The 15,894-nt window shown below is 45.3% G+C and overlaps 1 protein-coding gene across 1 annotated transcript in view; it reads left to right on the top strand.

Annotated features, from left to right (window-relative positions):
- The window catches only part of CPE (carboxypeptidase E), a 105,322-nt gene that overhangs the window by 72,272 nt on the left and 17,156 nt on the right, over positions 1-15,894 (top strand). Inside the window, exons 3-5 of the mRNA XM_059721903.1 lie at positions 3,665-3,832; positions 4,948-5,065; positions 8,254-8,436. Coding sequence (XP_059577886.1) covers positions 3,665-3,832; positions 4,948-5,065; positions 8,254-8,436 — 469 coding nt within the window. The remainder of the gene's footprint in view (positions 1-3,664; positions 3,833-4,947; positions 5,066-8,253; positions 8,437-15,894) is intronic.

Here is a 15,894-nt window from a genome sequence, read left to right as displayed (position 1 = left end):
TTTCAGTTTTTTAAAGTATTTTATTTTTCATTTTGGCCTTTTAACTATTTTCCTTTTTTTGTTTAAATTTTTGGAAACAGAAGTCCATTTTGAGCAAGAAAAATGGATTTTTGTGTTTTGACTGTGTAAAAAAATATTTCCACAATTTGGAAACTTAAAAAAGTCTAACAATTTTTTACAAGACTGACACTTTCTTAGAAAAAATTCTGATAGAACAGCATTTTCCCATGAAAAAATATTTTATGCAAAATACTCAAACAATTTTACTATGACTGCACCTTTAATGAACAGTATGATTTCTGGTATAAAAAAAATGTGTATCAAAAACCTCAATTTAGGTCATCAATAAAATGTTTCCATTATATATTAAATGTCTTACTAATTTTGAGATTAGTTAAGTGAAATTATATAAAATAAGCATGTCTCAGTTCCTTTTCAATCTTATTAAACTGATTCTCATGGAAATGAACTACTCATGGCTTTTAATGTTGCCTTTAAAATATTTTTGATATTACACCTCCCTCTAGTGGCAGCAAAGAGGGAACACCAATTTCCACAACAGTGACAGTGTTTCTTACAGTTCAAAGAATAGATAGTCCGCTTTCTCTCTGATAGCTTGCCCTCCGCATGCCTTTTCACAGCATCTGATGAAGTGAGCTTTTGCTCATGAAAGATAATGCATCTCAGATTCAGTTTGTCTATAAGGTGCTTCTTCTACCCTGCCTTCTGTCGAGTCCTATTAAAGTTTTATTGTTTGAAAGCACTGGTTTAAATAGGAAAGAAAGTTTCCCATCCGTAACTTCAAAATGAGTCAATATTTTTACATAATAGCGTATGTATTTTATTTTAGTGGTATAATGCTACTGTGCCCAGCATGCTATGGAGGGGTTGATACAGACCCTAAATTAAAAGAAAAAAGAAGCTTTGCTTTGACTTGTTCACTAGGTAACATCACAATAAGAAGTTGTCACAATAATCACCAAAGAGCAATTATCACTGGTCATCTTCATGGAGCACTTATGCTTTTTGCCCAGGATGCAAATCCTGCTCATTATACCCTTCCTCCTTGCTTAGAGCAGGTTTGAATCTGCATCTCTATGACTTCTCAGTATTGCTTTAACCACCAAGTTTCAGGCTAGACATTGTCTAGGCCTCCTTTTGAAGCTAGATTCAGCTGGGAGAGGAATATATGAGGAGTAGGGCTGTGCTAAGCTTTGATCCCAGATTTGATTCTGCAGAGATTTGGCCCCATTCAGTGGCCAAATCTCCAAATCAAATCAGAAGACCCTTTAATCTCTCCAAATCGAATCAGAACCTTCCAAATTGATTTGGAGAGATTCGGCAATTTGGATATAGACACAGCTTTGAATGTTTTTTCTTCATACCTCAAGGTACCAGGCGGCTTGTGAATGCTGCAATGGTGGTGCAGATGGAGCGTCCCACAGGAGCACAGGGAGCTCCCCAGTGCACTTGACAGTTGACCTGAAGCATTTCTGGGTCTGCTGGGGAGCACACTGGTAGGTCCCCCGTGCCTCCTCGGCTTGGTGACTGGTGCCTCCTGGGTCCGGGATGGAACCTGGGTTCCCTCCGTTCCCTCTGCAGCCAATTGCCAAGCCTGGGAGGGAGGGAGGGAGGCGCAGGGGGGCCCCCAGCGTGCTTGGCAGTGGACCTGGAAGTGGACCAGAAGTACTTCCAGTCCACTGCCAGGTTCACCGCCAAGCACACGGTGGGGTATGGGGGTGGGGGGGCACACTCCTGTGGGATGCTCCATCCATCCCAGCATCACATCATTCATGAGCCGCACCTGGTACCTTGAGGTATGTAGAAAAAACATTTAAAGCTGTGTCTATGGCTGAATTGCTATTCTCCGAATCAGCATCAAATCTTCAGATTCGGATTTGGCCGAATCGAATCAGGGCCAGTGATCCGAATCAACAAATCGAATCGCTATCCCCAGTTCAGGCCGAATCTGAATCCAAGTCGAATACGGCCTGTTTTGCACACCCCTAATGGGGAGCCAGGAAGAAGAGAACAAGCCAGAGGCTTTGTGGCTCAGTGCGATGGATGCCCCTCAGAAAAGGGAAAAGATTCTACCCTAATCCCTTGCTCTACATGAGTCTGAAACATATCCACTAGTCTCCATCTATTTTAGCCAATAAATTTTAAATGCAAGGTACAGTGATTGAACTTCCGGACTGGCCAGGCAATAAAATGACAAACAGTGTAAGTGGTATTTTTGGCATCTATGTGTCTGGAAAACTGTTTTTGGAGAATAAAATTAAATAGAATTTTCTAATGTCAGCTACAGAAAATATGAGGTGATTATTACTTGATTGGAGCAGTAATTTCAATGTCTTTGCTAGGCTGAGTTTCAGTGGGTGAGTGGCTTTGAGATTTTATCTGAATATACCCACTCAGATTCTCATGCCCATTGTCAAAATCTACATTAAATGCATGGTTTACACTGTGCTGTAAAGGACAGCTGTGCATGCTGTTGTACCAATTGGAGAATTCCATAATCAGGCCCTCTGTGATAAAATTACTTTACTTCCTACCCTCAGACATTCTAATCTATGGACTTTAAATGAGAGGATGCCAACTGATCTCATCTGTTGCAATGAAGCATCAGTAAAAATGGGTACTTTTAAACAGCTAGGCCTCCATCTTTTCCGGGCTTTAAATAGATACCTTAAAATAGTCTGTTTTGTCTATATGAGCAGTTCAATCCTTGAGTTTTGACATGATTTGCTTTTTGCATATGGACTAACAAGTGCAGTAGAGTTCCTAATACCAATAATGCATTGGTACTATAACATAGCACCCTATTCACCTTAACATGCACTTTGTATCTTCATATTTGAAGACTGATTTTCCAGGATATCTGATTTAGACAGAAAAAAAAATGTGTTCAAAAGTGGGCATATTCAAAATGCCACACAAGGACTTTACAGCACTGGTCAAAAATAAGGGGATGGTTATGCAAAAACTGTTATTGAAATGTTATTGAATTTCAGTTGACTGAAATGTCAATAATATTTCTGTATAATGCCCCCACCCTCATTTTGGGGTAACCAACCAACCTGCACATGGCAGCCTGGGTAGGGAGGAGGCGGCGAAGTGGCATGTAGGGCAGGGAGCAGAAAGCAAAGCAGCATATCAGGAAGAGAAGGGGAGGCTGTGGACTTAATTAGTGGCACACCTGCCAAAAAGGCTGCCCCTCACTGCTTTAGTAGGTCAGTGATAACATTAAGATAAATAATAAAAGGTTGCTGAAGAAAGAAAGATGAAGAGTCTGATTTTTGTTTAACACTAAGGGCCCATAAAAGGGCCTTAAAGTGGGTCTTTGTGACTTTTAGTCTACTTTAGTTACCTTTGCTTCACTTCACCAGTGGATATAGGCTGGCGTGAGAATGGCCACTCCTGGATATCAGAACAATAGTTGCTGCTTTTGCTCCCACAGAGCTCCAACTATAATCTGGCAGAGTCAGAATTCCTTCGGTCTTCTGCAATTCTGCTCCTTAGGACCAATGATACAACAGTGCCATGAATTTTATGCTGTGCTTCCATGAAGCTTGTACTGTTGAATGATCAACATGCAGCAATCTCTGCTGATGATTTAAGACCTCTTGTTTCCCTTTATTATTTCTTTTTCTTTTCGTTGCAGCCTGGTGAACTTAAAGACTGGTTTGTTGGTCGAAGTAATGCTCAAGGAATAGACCTGAACAGAAATTTCCCTGACCTAGATAGAATAGTCTATGTTAATGAGAGAGAAGGTGGTCCAAACAATCACCTAATGAAAAACATGAAGAAGGCTGTGGACCAGAATCCTAAGGTACTTTCTACCAAAATCATTAGAATGCCTAGCTCATCTGTTGGGTTTTCTTTAAGGGAAACTTCTTGCAAGGTCTTAGATCCAGAAGCCGTACGTTCTTAAATAAATCAAGATATGGTCAGCATTTACATTATTTTGTTTCTTTCTATGTTCTGGTTTACATTTACATTTACATTATTTTGTTTCTATCTTCTGGTTTTAAATTTCTTGGTTTTGGTGCACCATAATTTCTTTTGTTTGGATGTTACTGGATGTTGTTGGATTTCTTTTCTTGAGTGGCGTGTCCACGTCTGATAACCCACAGATGCTTCTTTAACTCCAAGCTTAATCTCTTTCCAAAGGTAGAGGTCATGGAGTCCTTTTTGATATCTATGTCTCCTGTATCTCTCTTTTTTATAAGTTGACCTTAAGTGCATTCTGCATGCTGACAATTCTGCAATGCTACCAGAATTCACTTGTATATTGAAGTTTATTGCATTCTTGGCTATGCATGCATCTAATTTGTGTTTAACAGATAATGTAATATGTAACTGTATATTGTTTAAAATCTCTGGAGGGATTCTCCCTCCATGTGATATTTGCTTGCAGAATGTATTCAGGAGCTGCTACTAATGTGGTGGCGTTCATGTTTTTGGGGCCAGAAAATGGCTTTTAAAATCTGTTGATGAAAAGTGATTACAAACTCTGCAGGTGTGATTTTACTTTGTTAGAGACAACGTTCAGTGGACAGAGTGCAGTGAGTGCTATTGAAATCAACATTTATTTTCTTTTTTTTTCATTTTGCCATTATAATTCCCATCCCAAATGGAGTAGGGCAACGTCAAATACAAACATGCAGTAATATGTGCTCTGATTCTGATGTAAATGTATTACATTTCACATTGATGTAAAATCCATTGAAGTCAATGGAGTTACTTCAGACTGATGACTATGCAGTGATCTGGCTCCCAGTAAAGCCAATGAAAAATTTCTGTTAATTTAAATGGATTGGATCACAGATTAATTCAGAAAAAAACATGTAGTATGTGTGTAAGTTGTTAGACAGCTGAATATGTTATTACATTGAATATCAAGAGAGAATTGATGCAAATTACTTTTTTTTTTTTTAATTATAGCTTGCTCCTGAAACAAAGGGTATCATTCACTGGATTATGGATATTCCCTTTGTTCTCTCAGCCAATCTCCATGGAGGAGACCTTGTTGCAAACTATCCATATGATGAGACTCGTAGTGGTATGTGTTATGTACATTGATATATCAAAAGATACAAATGACATGTAGTTGTCTCTCCTTAAATGGGTACCTATAATTCAATTGGTAAATATCATGTAATTATATAGTAATGACCCATTAATTCCCTTTAGTTTTTTCCCAGATATAATTACAATGTAACTTTGAACTCATGTTTTGAAATAGAGGGGATGAGTTCAGTGGAGATTCATAGCAAAACTAATATAATGCAGTGGAAAATAAGATGCATAAAATTTCCACTGTTTGCACTATAATTTTAGTGAAAATATATAAAGGATTAATTGGAAAAAACCTGAAATGGTCCCTCCAACAGGATCTCCTTTCTCAAAAGGGAATGCCAGGCTTTGGATACCTATAAGTGAAGATGTACTAGAAACTGTAGACTAAGTCTAGAAGCCCAGTGACTTCCTACATGGTACAATACCACAAATTGGTTGCATGAAATTTGAACTCTATTGAAATCACAGGGATTTGTTTGTTGATTCCTGTGGATCCAGGGTTGCATTGCTTGCGTCCCTGACGTTTGACTCTTTTTATCTTCAACAAATAATAGAATTTAAGTACACCATGTTTGGCAATTACCTTTTAATACATTGCCACCTGTTGATGAGGCAATGTCTCCCCGAGCGAGGCAAAAGAGGGAAAGGGGCCAGGAGGCTTCCATGGCTGACCAGAGAAATCCAGGGCAGCCTAAGAGCCAAAAGGGGAGCACATAAAAAGTGGAAACAGGGTGAGATCACTAAAGATGAATATACCTCCTCTGCTTGTGCTTGTAGGGAGGCAGTTAGGCGGGCCAAAGCTACCATGGAGCTGAGGATGGCAACCCAAGTAAAGGACAACAAGAAATTGTTTTTTAGACATATAGGGAGTAAAAGGAAGGCCCAGGGAGGAATAGGACCACTGCTAAATGGGCAGAAACAGTTGGTGACAGATAGGGGGGACAAGGCTGAACTCCTCAACGAGTTCTTTGCCTCAGTGTTCCTAAGTGAAGGGCACGACAAGTCTCTCACTGGGGTTGTAGAGAGGCAGCAGCAAAGCGCCAGACTTCCATATGTAGATCCTGAGGTGGTGCAGAGTCACTTGGAAGAACTGGATGCCTTTAAGTCGGCAGGCCCGGATGGGCTCCATCCGAGGGTGCTGAAGGCACTTGCCGACATCATTGCAGAGCCACTGGCGGGAATATTTGAATGCTCGTGGAGCATGGGCCAAGTCCCGGAGGACTGGAAAAGGGCTAACGTGGTCCCCATTTTCAAAAAGGGGAGGAAGGAGGACCCGGGCAACTATAGGCCGGTCAGTCTCACCTCCATCCTTGGTAAAGTCTTTGAAAAAATTATCAAGGCTCACATTTGTGAGAGCCCGGCAGGGCAAATTATGCTGAGGGGAAACCAGCATGGGTTTGTGGCAGGCAGATCGTGCCTGACCAACCTAGTCTCTTTCTATGACCAGGTTACGAAACGCCTGGACACAGGAGGAGGGGTGGATGTCGTATACTTAGACTTCAGAAAGGCCTTCGATACGGTATCCCACCCCATACTGGTGAACAAGTTAAGAGGCTGTGATGTGGATGACTGCACAGTCCGGTGGGTGGCGAATTGGCTAGAGGGTCGCACCCAAAGAGTCGTGGTAGATGGGTCGGTCTCGACCTGGAAGGGTGTGGGCAGTGGGGTCCCGCAGGGTTCGGTCCTTGGACCGATACTCTTTAATGTCTTCATCAGCGACTTGGACGAGGGAGTGAAATGTACTCTGTCCAAGTTTGCAGATGACACAAAGCTATGGGGAGAAGTGGACACGCCAGAGGGCAGGGAACAGCTGCAGGCAGACCTGGATAGGTTGGACAAGTGGGCTGAAAACAACAGGATGCAGTTCAACAAGGAGAAATGCAAAGTGCTGCACCTAGGGAGGAAAAATGTCCAGCACACCTACAGCCTAGGGAATGACCTGCTGGGTGGCACAGAGGTGGAGAGGGATCTTGGAGTCCTAGTGGACTCCAAGATGAACATGAGCCGGCAGTGTGACGAAGCCATCAGAAAAGCCAATGGCACTTTATCGTGCATCAGCAGATGCATGACGAATAGGTCCAGGGAGGTGATACTTCCCCTCTATAGGGCGTTGGTCAGACCGCAGTTGGAGTACTGTGTGCAATTCTGGGCGCCACACTTCAAGAAGGATGCGGATAACCTGGAGAGGGTACAGAGAAGGGAAACTTGTATGGTCAAGGGCCTGCAGACCAAGCCCTACGAGGAGAGACTAGAGAAACTGGACCTTTTCAGCCTCCGCAAGAGAAGGTTGAGAGGCGACCTTGTGGCTGCCTATAAGTTCATCACGGGGGCACAGAAGGGAATTGGTGAGGATTTATTCACCAAGGCGCCCCCGGGGGTTACAAGAAACAATGGCCACAAGCTAGCAGAGAGCAGATTTAGATTGGACATTAGGAAGAACTTCTTCACAGTTCGAGTGGCCAAGGTCTGGAACGGGCTCCCAAGGGAGGTGGTGCTCTCCCCTACCCTGGGGGTCTTCAAGAGGAGGTTAGACGAGTATCTAGCTGGGGTCATCTAGACCCAGCACTCTTTCCTGCATATGCAGGGGGTCGGACTTGATGATTTATTGAGGTCCCTTCCGACCCTAACATCTATGAATCTATGACTAACAAGTAATCAAAGATACAACAGTTGACATAAGTATATAAGTAATCATAGGCTGTTTGTGTCCTGTAAAGTAAAGCAATACATGTAGGGAATACTTTCTTTTTATTAAAGATTTGACTGATATATTTAAAAAAAATACAGTTCTGAAAATAAAAGTAAGGCAAAATAACTATATTATAGTTTTTCTTGCCTGAGCATCTGTAGACTGGAGCAGTTTCAGTTAAACAAATGGAGCACACTGCTATAGAATAATTCAGTCAGTTATCATACAATGTTGTTAAGATATTAATTAATGCCATGCTAGTATTGATATTAATAGAAATGGGAATTATTATTATGAAAATGATATAAGTAGCCACAATCAGTTGCAGTAAGTAATATATGAATTTCACAGTGTATAGTTATAGCTGGTACCTTATAGAAAAGTTTTGGACAAATTCCGTGCACTTAAAGTTTAATCTCAGCTATAGTTCCAGTCAGTCTGACTTCTGTACTAATCCATGTATCTTCTGGGTTTTTTTCTAGGAAGTGCTCATGAATACAGCACCTGCCCTGATGATACTATTTTTCAAAGCTTGGCTCGGAGTTATTCATCTTATAACCCTGCCATGTCTGATCCAAACAGGCCACCGTGTCGTAAAAATGATGATGACAGTAGCTTTGTAGATGGAACAACCAATGGTGGCGCTTGGTACAGTGTTCCTGGAGGTCAGTTCTACTTCACTGTGTAGTACAGATACTGTTACTCTCTGAGAAGCATCAGCAACTATGGTCCCTTTAAAATCAGGTAGTTGGTGATTGATAGATTATGGACTAAAATTGTAAATTAAAAAAAAAGAAAAAAGATCTTCCAAGATCATCCATAAAAGGCTCAGAGTACAAAATATTCTCCTGGACACATTTGCTATGGTAGATGCAAAACTCCTAAAAGCTACTGGATGGCAAACATGGAATTCCCCATGCTTTGAGCTTGAAACATACAATAAGAAAAGAGAGGAGGTAGGCAGCATGCCTCATAATAATATTTCATAGTTTCATAGTTGGTAGGGTCAGAAGGGACCTGAGCAGATCATCAAGTCTGACCCCCTGCCATGGGCAGGAAAGAATGCTGGGGTCAAATGCCCCAGCAAGGTGTTGATGTAGCCTCCTCTTAAAGACCCCCAGGGTAGGAGCCAGCACCACTTCTCTTGGAAGTTGGTTCCAGATCCTAGCCACCCTGACTGTGAAGTAGTGCCTCCTGATGTCTAGTCTGAATCTACCCTCTGCCAGCTTGTGACCATTATTTCTAGTCACTCCTGGTAGTGCTCAGGGGAACAGGGACTCCCCCAATGCCTGCTGGGCCCCCCTGACTAGTTAGTAAATGGCCACTAGATCCCCCCTTGGCCTTCTCTTGTGGAGGCTGAACAGGTTCAGGTCCCTTAGCCTCTCCTTGTAGGGCCTGCCCTGCTGCCCCCGGATCATGCGAGTGGCCCTCCTCTGGACCCTCTCCATGTTGTCCACATCCCTCCTGAAGTGCAGCGCCCAGAACTGGATGCAGTACTCCAACTGCAGCCTGACCAGTGTCACATAGAGGGGGAGGATCACCTCCTTGGACCTGCTTGAGATGCATCTGTGGATGCATGATAAGGTACGGTTAGCCTTCCTGACCGCATCCCCACACTGTCAACCCATGTTCATTTTGGCATCAATAATGACTCCAAGATCCTTTTCTGCCTCTGCACTGATGAGAAGGGAGTTCCCCAGCCTGTAGGTATGCTGCTGGTTCTTCCTCCCCAGGTGCAGCACCTTGCACTTGTCCGTGTTGAAACCCATCCTGTTTTCATCTGCCCACCCCTGTAACCTGTCTAGGTTTGATTGCAGCCTATTCCTCCTTCTAGCATGCCCACTTCCCCTCCACAACTTAGTGTCGTCTCTGAATTTGAACAGGGTGCTTTTTACCCCCTCGTGAAAGTTGCTGATGAAGATGTTGAACAGTGCGGACCCGAGAACCGAGCCCTGGGGGACCCCACTGCCCACATCCCTCCAGGTCAAAAAAGACCCGTCCACCACCACTCTCTGGGTGTGGCCCTCCAGCCAGTTAGTGGCCCATTTGACTGTGATATTGATCTTTTACCCAGCATAACTGGCAGTCTCGGAATAGTTCAGCAATTCCATTCTCCAGAAACAGTTTTAGACCATTTTGTGGCAAATAAAAAAACTCTCCCATACTTTTGATGAAAAAAAGCAAAATATTTTAATCTCCTAAGAAATACATAAGTTATAACGACTCAGAGAATGAATGTAAAAAACTGGATTTATAAATAATTAAACAATTAACTCTGATATAACCCTTGGAAAAACACATGCTCAATAGTGATTTATTAGATTTTAACAGGTAAAATCTCTGAAGAGTCTTATATTCAAGCTTTAGTTACGTTCAAGCTATGGCCTTTCTCTGCAATTGCAGGTATGAGGGGCTGCAGGTTGTGTTGTGTCTGAGCAACTGACCAGAAAGTCTCTTTAACGGCTGCAATGTTCTGCTGAGCCCAGGCAGAATAAAGGAGGAAGTTGCCTAATTTGAATGAAAATAAAATGAAGAACTCGACCTGTGCAAGTGGGCAAAATTGACTGGAACAAGGAGATGGGAAGGGACTTCAGTTTCTCCTCTCCCTCCTTCCCTTCCCTCTCCTCCTTCTCCCCTCCCCTCAGCCCCAAGGCTGAGAAGAGGAACTCTCTCCTCTCTTGTGCTGAGAAGTCAGGCTGCTGCCCTTGTACTGGCAGCTGCCGCTTGGTCTGCGCTTGGGTCAGCCCCTTCCCGGCAGGAGGGGGCTTATTCCTCCAGGCACTGTCCCAAGCGCAGAGGGAGGGGAGGCTGCCCAGCAGCCTGACTTCTCAGCACAGAAGGGGAGAGAGTTACTTTTCTCAGCTTCGGGCTGGCTGGGAGGATCAAGGAGCCTGTATTGGGGCTTGGCTTCCCCCACACCAGAGCTGGGAGCAGGGCTGGAGTCCACTGCCATGTCCCCTTCTGTCTCTGGGCCAGCTGAGGGGAGGCGAGGAAGGAGGGAGAGGAGAAGCTGAAGTCCCCTGCCACGTCCCCTTCTCATCCTCTGGGCCAGCTGAGAGGGGGGCATGGCTCCCAGATCTGGGGGTAGAGCCAAGTCTGGCTGCGGGCTTCTGCCCCCGTACCCCCTGCCAGCCTCAGCCAGCCCACAGGCTGAGAAGGGGATGTGGCAGGGGACTCCAGCCCGATAGCAGTGGGGCAGGGCCATGGCTAGCAGCTGGGGGCACGGCAGGGGAGGTGGGCTGGGCCGGGGTTATTTGTCCTCCCTCTAGTGGAGGGGACAGCACGGGGCCTATTCCCCCACAGGGTGTGAGTGCGGCGGCAATGTTGGGCAGATCTGGCTGCCAGTGGGGGTAGAGGGGAGACTAACTCTCCTCCCTGCCTGCTTCTGCATCAGGGGCCATGGTGCCTGAATTGCTGCTGCAGCAAGGAGAGAGAGCGCTTGGCAGATCCGGCTTGGGTCCTTACTGGTGAGATAGAGAGGGGGAATTAAACCCCTCCCTGGCCTGAGAAACTGCAGGCATATGCTCACAGTTCCTCAGTCCAGAGAGAATGTTTGTCCTGTTACAAACTGGTTTAACCTAGGCAGGTTAGACTAACCTGCAGAGGTTGAATCAATTAAGGCTCCAGCTTTTTGAATGTCTGTCCCTAGCCCTTCTGTTTCGTCTGGGGTAATGTTGTAACTCAGAACGCTTTGCAGAAAAGGTTTGAGTTACAGCCGGAAGCTGCACTTCTGTCTGCACCCTAAGGCTGCCATAGAAGCTGGAAGGGACATGTTTGCTATCGCTGTTACAGCTGAGGACAGGAGGTGAGGGCATTGCCCTGATTCAGAGTCAAGAAACAGCTTCTCCCATGCCTTCCCCAGATTAGATGACTGTGGTGTGGGGAAGGTGGGAGGGGAAGCACTTCCATGAAGGTTGACTTCTTCCATGGACAAATTGAATTGCCCTGGCCCTCTCCAGTTTCCCTGAGACTGGGGGCACCCCAGTCTGGAGAAGGCATGTACATCATTGCCCAGCTTTTCCTCACCTGTTCTCCAGACCAACTGGTCATGATCTGGTTCACTGCCACAGTCCTCTCCCCATCTGGTGTGCGGCTGTAGGCTTCTAGCTCTTAGAGCTGTACATGGAGGAGCTCCCCTGACACTGTACTGTAAGAGCTGTGCCCACAGCCTGCTGCCTTTCCTTGCTATGGAGAAGCAGCTGCCCACTCCCTAGATTGGGAGACCCCAGACTATGGAGTTGGTGGGGGGCATGCCCCACTGCTCCCATCCTCTCCTCAACCAGTCCAGGAGGGGACTGGAGCAGTTAACAGATCTTCTCACCCTCTGCCTAGCCATTTGAGGTCTGGGTCTGGGAGGAACGGAGCAACTCTTGTTCCCCATGTCTTCCCCAGGCCAGGATCACCCTAGTCTGGGGAAGGCGCACAGACTAGGGGAGAGGTTTAGCTGAAGACTGAACACCTAGGGCATGTCCTAATATGCAGAGGCGTGCATTTCCAGGGGCACAAAAAGCAGCAGTACACATTTGTGCTGCTGCTTTGCGTCCCAGGGCATATTCCAGCATGCACCAAATTGTCTCAAGTGGGGTAGAGGAGACCAGGCCCAGAAGCCTTACCTAGGGTCCTGGGGGCCTCCTGGGGTAGCAGTGGCACCAATCTGGCTGCACAGAGCCTGGCTGGCAGCCAGAGCATGGCTCTGGATGTCCAGGCTCTGTTTCTGGTGGTGCACACTACTGCCACGTTGCTTTTTGTGGCTTTTTTTTTTTTGCTAACAGGGCATTCCAGTATCAAATTTGGGCATTGTGCTGCAAATGTGCAACTGTGTGCTACACTGGAAATTCTCCACATGCGATTTGTTGTACCACAAACCACACATTCGTGCTTGTCTGGACATCCCCCTATAGTGCTACATTCCCAGAAAGATGTCTACTGGTAGAAATGCCTTAGAAGTCTCCACTGCTAGAAATGAATGCTGGTTTGAGGCCATAGGCAAGAACAAGAGGAATAATAGTGGATCACTAACAAGCTGCATGCCTGCTGTTCTTGTTCAGTTTTAGTTTAACTCCGATTATCATTTACAACACAGTATACCAAGGAGTCTTGCAATGGCACTTTATCAAGTGAGTCTATTAAGATTCTTGTATTATCATACAGATAGTTCAAAGGAGCTCACACTGCTCTATAATTAGGCTACTATTTGAGAGTCTTTCTATTTTTTCACAGACATGGTAAGTTGTGCCAATTTTCTTAGGTTGCCATTTGCCTTATCAATGCTAAAGACATTAGGCTTTAGCATGAGAACTCTAGGAGGTTCATGTTTTGCATATTGCAAATAATTCTGTATACTGACTTATATAAATAAGTATTCACATAGAATCAGTATTCATATACTGACATTAACATTAAACTAACTCCTAAGCTAATTTGTTACACAGAATCTCAGCAGTGCTAACATCTGGCTGATGGTATCTATTTATAAAATAAAAAAATGGAAGATACAGTCTTTGTTCAGATTCTGAATTTGTTTGCTCCAGTGTAAAGCTTGGTTAACCCTATTAACTATTTGTGGGGGTAAAATAAAATAAAGGAGCATTTTTTGTTTATTTTGTAGAAAAACTCCATGGCAGAAAGACATGGCCATATATAAGCAATAGGTGTAGTCTGAAATGTATAGAACTGCTTCAGCAGAGGCACAACTAGTTTACAACATGGATCGGTCTATGTCAAAAGTGTCCTGCCATTGGGAATAGCCAGGGTTGAATCCAAAGTGGGGTACAGTGGCACAAATGCAGCCCCCCTTTCAGTCAGTCGTGCTGTGGGAGCATCAGCTGGGGACTTAATTTTAAGTCCCCAAAGTGAGTGAGAGTCCCCCTGTCTTCTCCATGCTTACTGGCACATCTGCCCCCCTCCACTGCTTACCACTGCCACTGTCTCTGGCTGCTTTGGTGGGGGCAAATGAAGGAGCTCCAGAGTTTCTCCTGCCTGCTCCACTTAGGCTCTTTGGGGAGCCAGGCTTAGCCAGGGACAGCAGCAGCAGTCCCTGCAGTGTTCTCTGAAAGCCTGGGACTAGGCGCAGGAGAAGAGAACCCTCCTGCTACCGCAGCTGTCTAACCAAGCCTAGCTCCACATGCAGCCTGGCTGGAGCAGGACAGAAGCAGCTCTGGAGCCTGTTCCCAGGTGAGCTGGAGACAACAGCAGTGGTGGGCAGGGGAGGGAAGTAGAGACTACTGTGCACAGATGGGAAGGGAGGGGGAGGAAATATTTTTACCTGCTTGAGGGACTTAAAAAAAGTCCCCTCTGCTACCCCCTGCTGTTCCTCCAGTGCAAACTGCATGCTCTGGTGTGGGAAGGGGAGCCTGGATGCAAGGGTACAGCCATTCCTGTAGTGCAGGTCATTGCTCTTGCACCCTCCTTTCTGCCATTCTGGATCCTGGAATGTGTCAGCAGATCCAGCACCCAGGGGATTAAGGAAGCAGCCACCTGGTATAAAGACCTCCTCATGCTCCTCTTCTTGAACCCCTGTTGCTGAATGCTGCTGTTTTTCTTCACCAGTGGCAACTGGAAACAGTAAATTTGGCAGGAAGAAAAGACCTGGGAAAAGGGTTAGAGGGAAGTGTGCCTACCTCTGGCAGCTACTCCGTAAACCCATTGCATGGTGGCTATGTCAGTATCCCCTCCATAGCAGCTATTCCCAAATGCCGGGCACCTCTCCCAGAGGACACTTCTGGTAAATACCAGCCTTGAGCCCTGCCATTCTGGCACCTCCTCTAAGTCTGTGCCTGGCATTTGTGCCCTGCTTGCCCAACCCTAGTTCTGCTGCTTGCAGACCTTCAGAGAATGGAATCTCCTGAAACCCAAGGAGAGAGGGCATCATGCTCTCCTCTCCTTGAGTTGGTTGTTTTGCTTTGGCAGAATCTCAGGGCAGCAAGGAGGAAGAAATATGTCATGTAGAGCATGTGGCCACGTTCACTGAGGCAGCCTTAGTACCAAATGTATCCTTTGAAAAATATTGTCACCTATATCCAGCAAATATATCCTGATTTCATCCTCCCTCATATCCTGCCCCAGTTATGACTATAAAGGGACACTGTTTGAAATCAGGTCTCCTTTGGAACCCCTTCCTCTCTCCTGTCTTTGAAAACCAGGGCAGAAATGGCAGCCTGTAGTGCTCTTTCAGTTTTGGAATGGCCCATTTACCCCCCAAAGAAGCTCCCTGAGCCGAGGAAAAAATACAAACCTAGAACATGTAGGACACAAGCAGCAGGGAACCTTTTCTTTGTTTCTTGAGTAAATTTTCACTGGCTTTCTGAGGACCACCTTGGCTGTCTTCTTTTGGTAGTCATAATGTTTGGGGACTACAGGCAGCAGCTGGTTGTGCGTTGGTGACATTATGACTCAATTGCATTGTCTCTTGCAGCTCCTAGGCTCTCCTTCACAGATTATTTATTTCAGAACAAGAAAGAAAAGAATTAAATAGCACCATTCTCTAATTCAGGGACTGCCAGGCCTAATCTTGACTGCAGGGTGCCTTGCCTTCTGGATCCAGATCCAGATCCAGCAGTTGTAGGGTGAGTGGTGGTGGTGGTGGCAGAGCGGGATTAACTGAGCCATCACTTGTCCTGCTCCAACCACTGCTCATACACATCCCTAACAGGGCTCCATAGCTGGGAAATCAGCAGTGGGCCCCATGTCCACTCCCCCACGTCCAACTTCCCAGCCCCTCTAGGCAGTATCTTTGACACCCATCACTTAGTGTATATAGCGGTCCTGACTATGAGGACTCTTGGATTCTATTGCTCTTTCCACTGTCTTTTCTCTCACTATCATGATTTACCCACTTGTAAAATGGGGATAATACTAACCTTTAAGTCAGGAGAGCCGTATCAAAATGTCTTGAACTCTTGATATAGGAAGCAGGGCTAGGATATATCTGACTACAAAAGGCCCAACTCTCATGGCTTTGCATGCTGAAGTGTTATTTGCTGTCTAAACATTCTTCTTCGTGATGACTGTACCATTAGTGCACAGTGTAAGTACTGCGCTCTTTGCAAAATAGCCTGGTATCTCTTCCCCTCATTTGGCTGGGGCCAAACAAAACAAGTGGGGTAGTAGAGGCTACCTATTCA

The sequence above is a fragment of the Alligator mississippiensis genome, chromosome 2, assembly GCF_030867095.1.
Source record: "Alligator mississippiensis isolate rAllMis1 chromosome 2, rAllMis1, whole genome shotgun sequence".
NCBI classification, from domain to species: domain Eukaryota; kingdom Metazoa; phylum Chordata; order Crocodylia; family Alligatoridae; genus Alligator; species Alligator mississippiensis.
The sequence above is the reverse complement of the archived record's forward strand: the minus strand, read 5'-3'. Positions and strand labels throughout refer to the sequence as shown.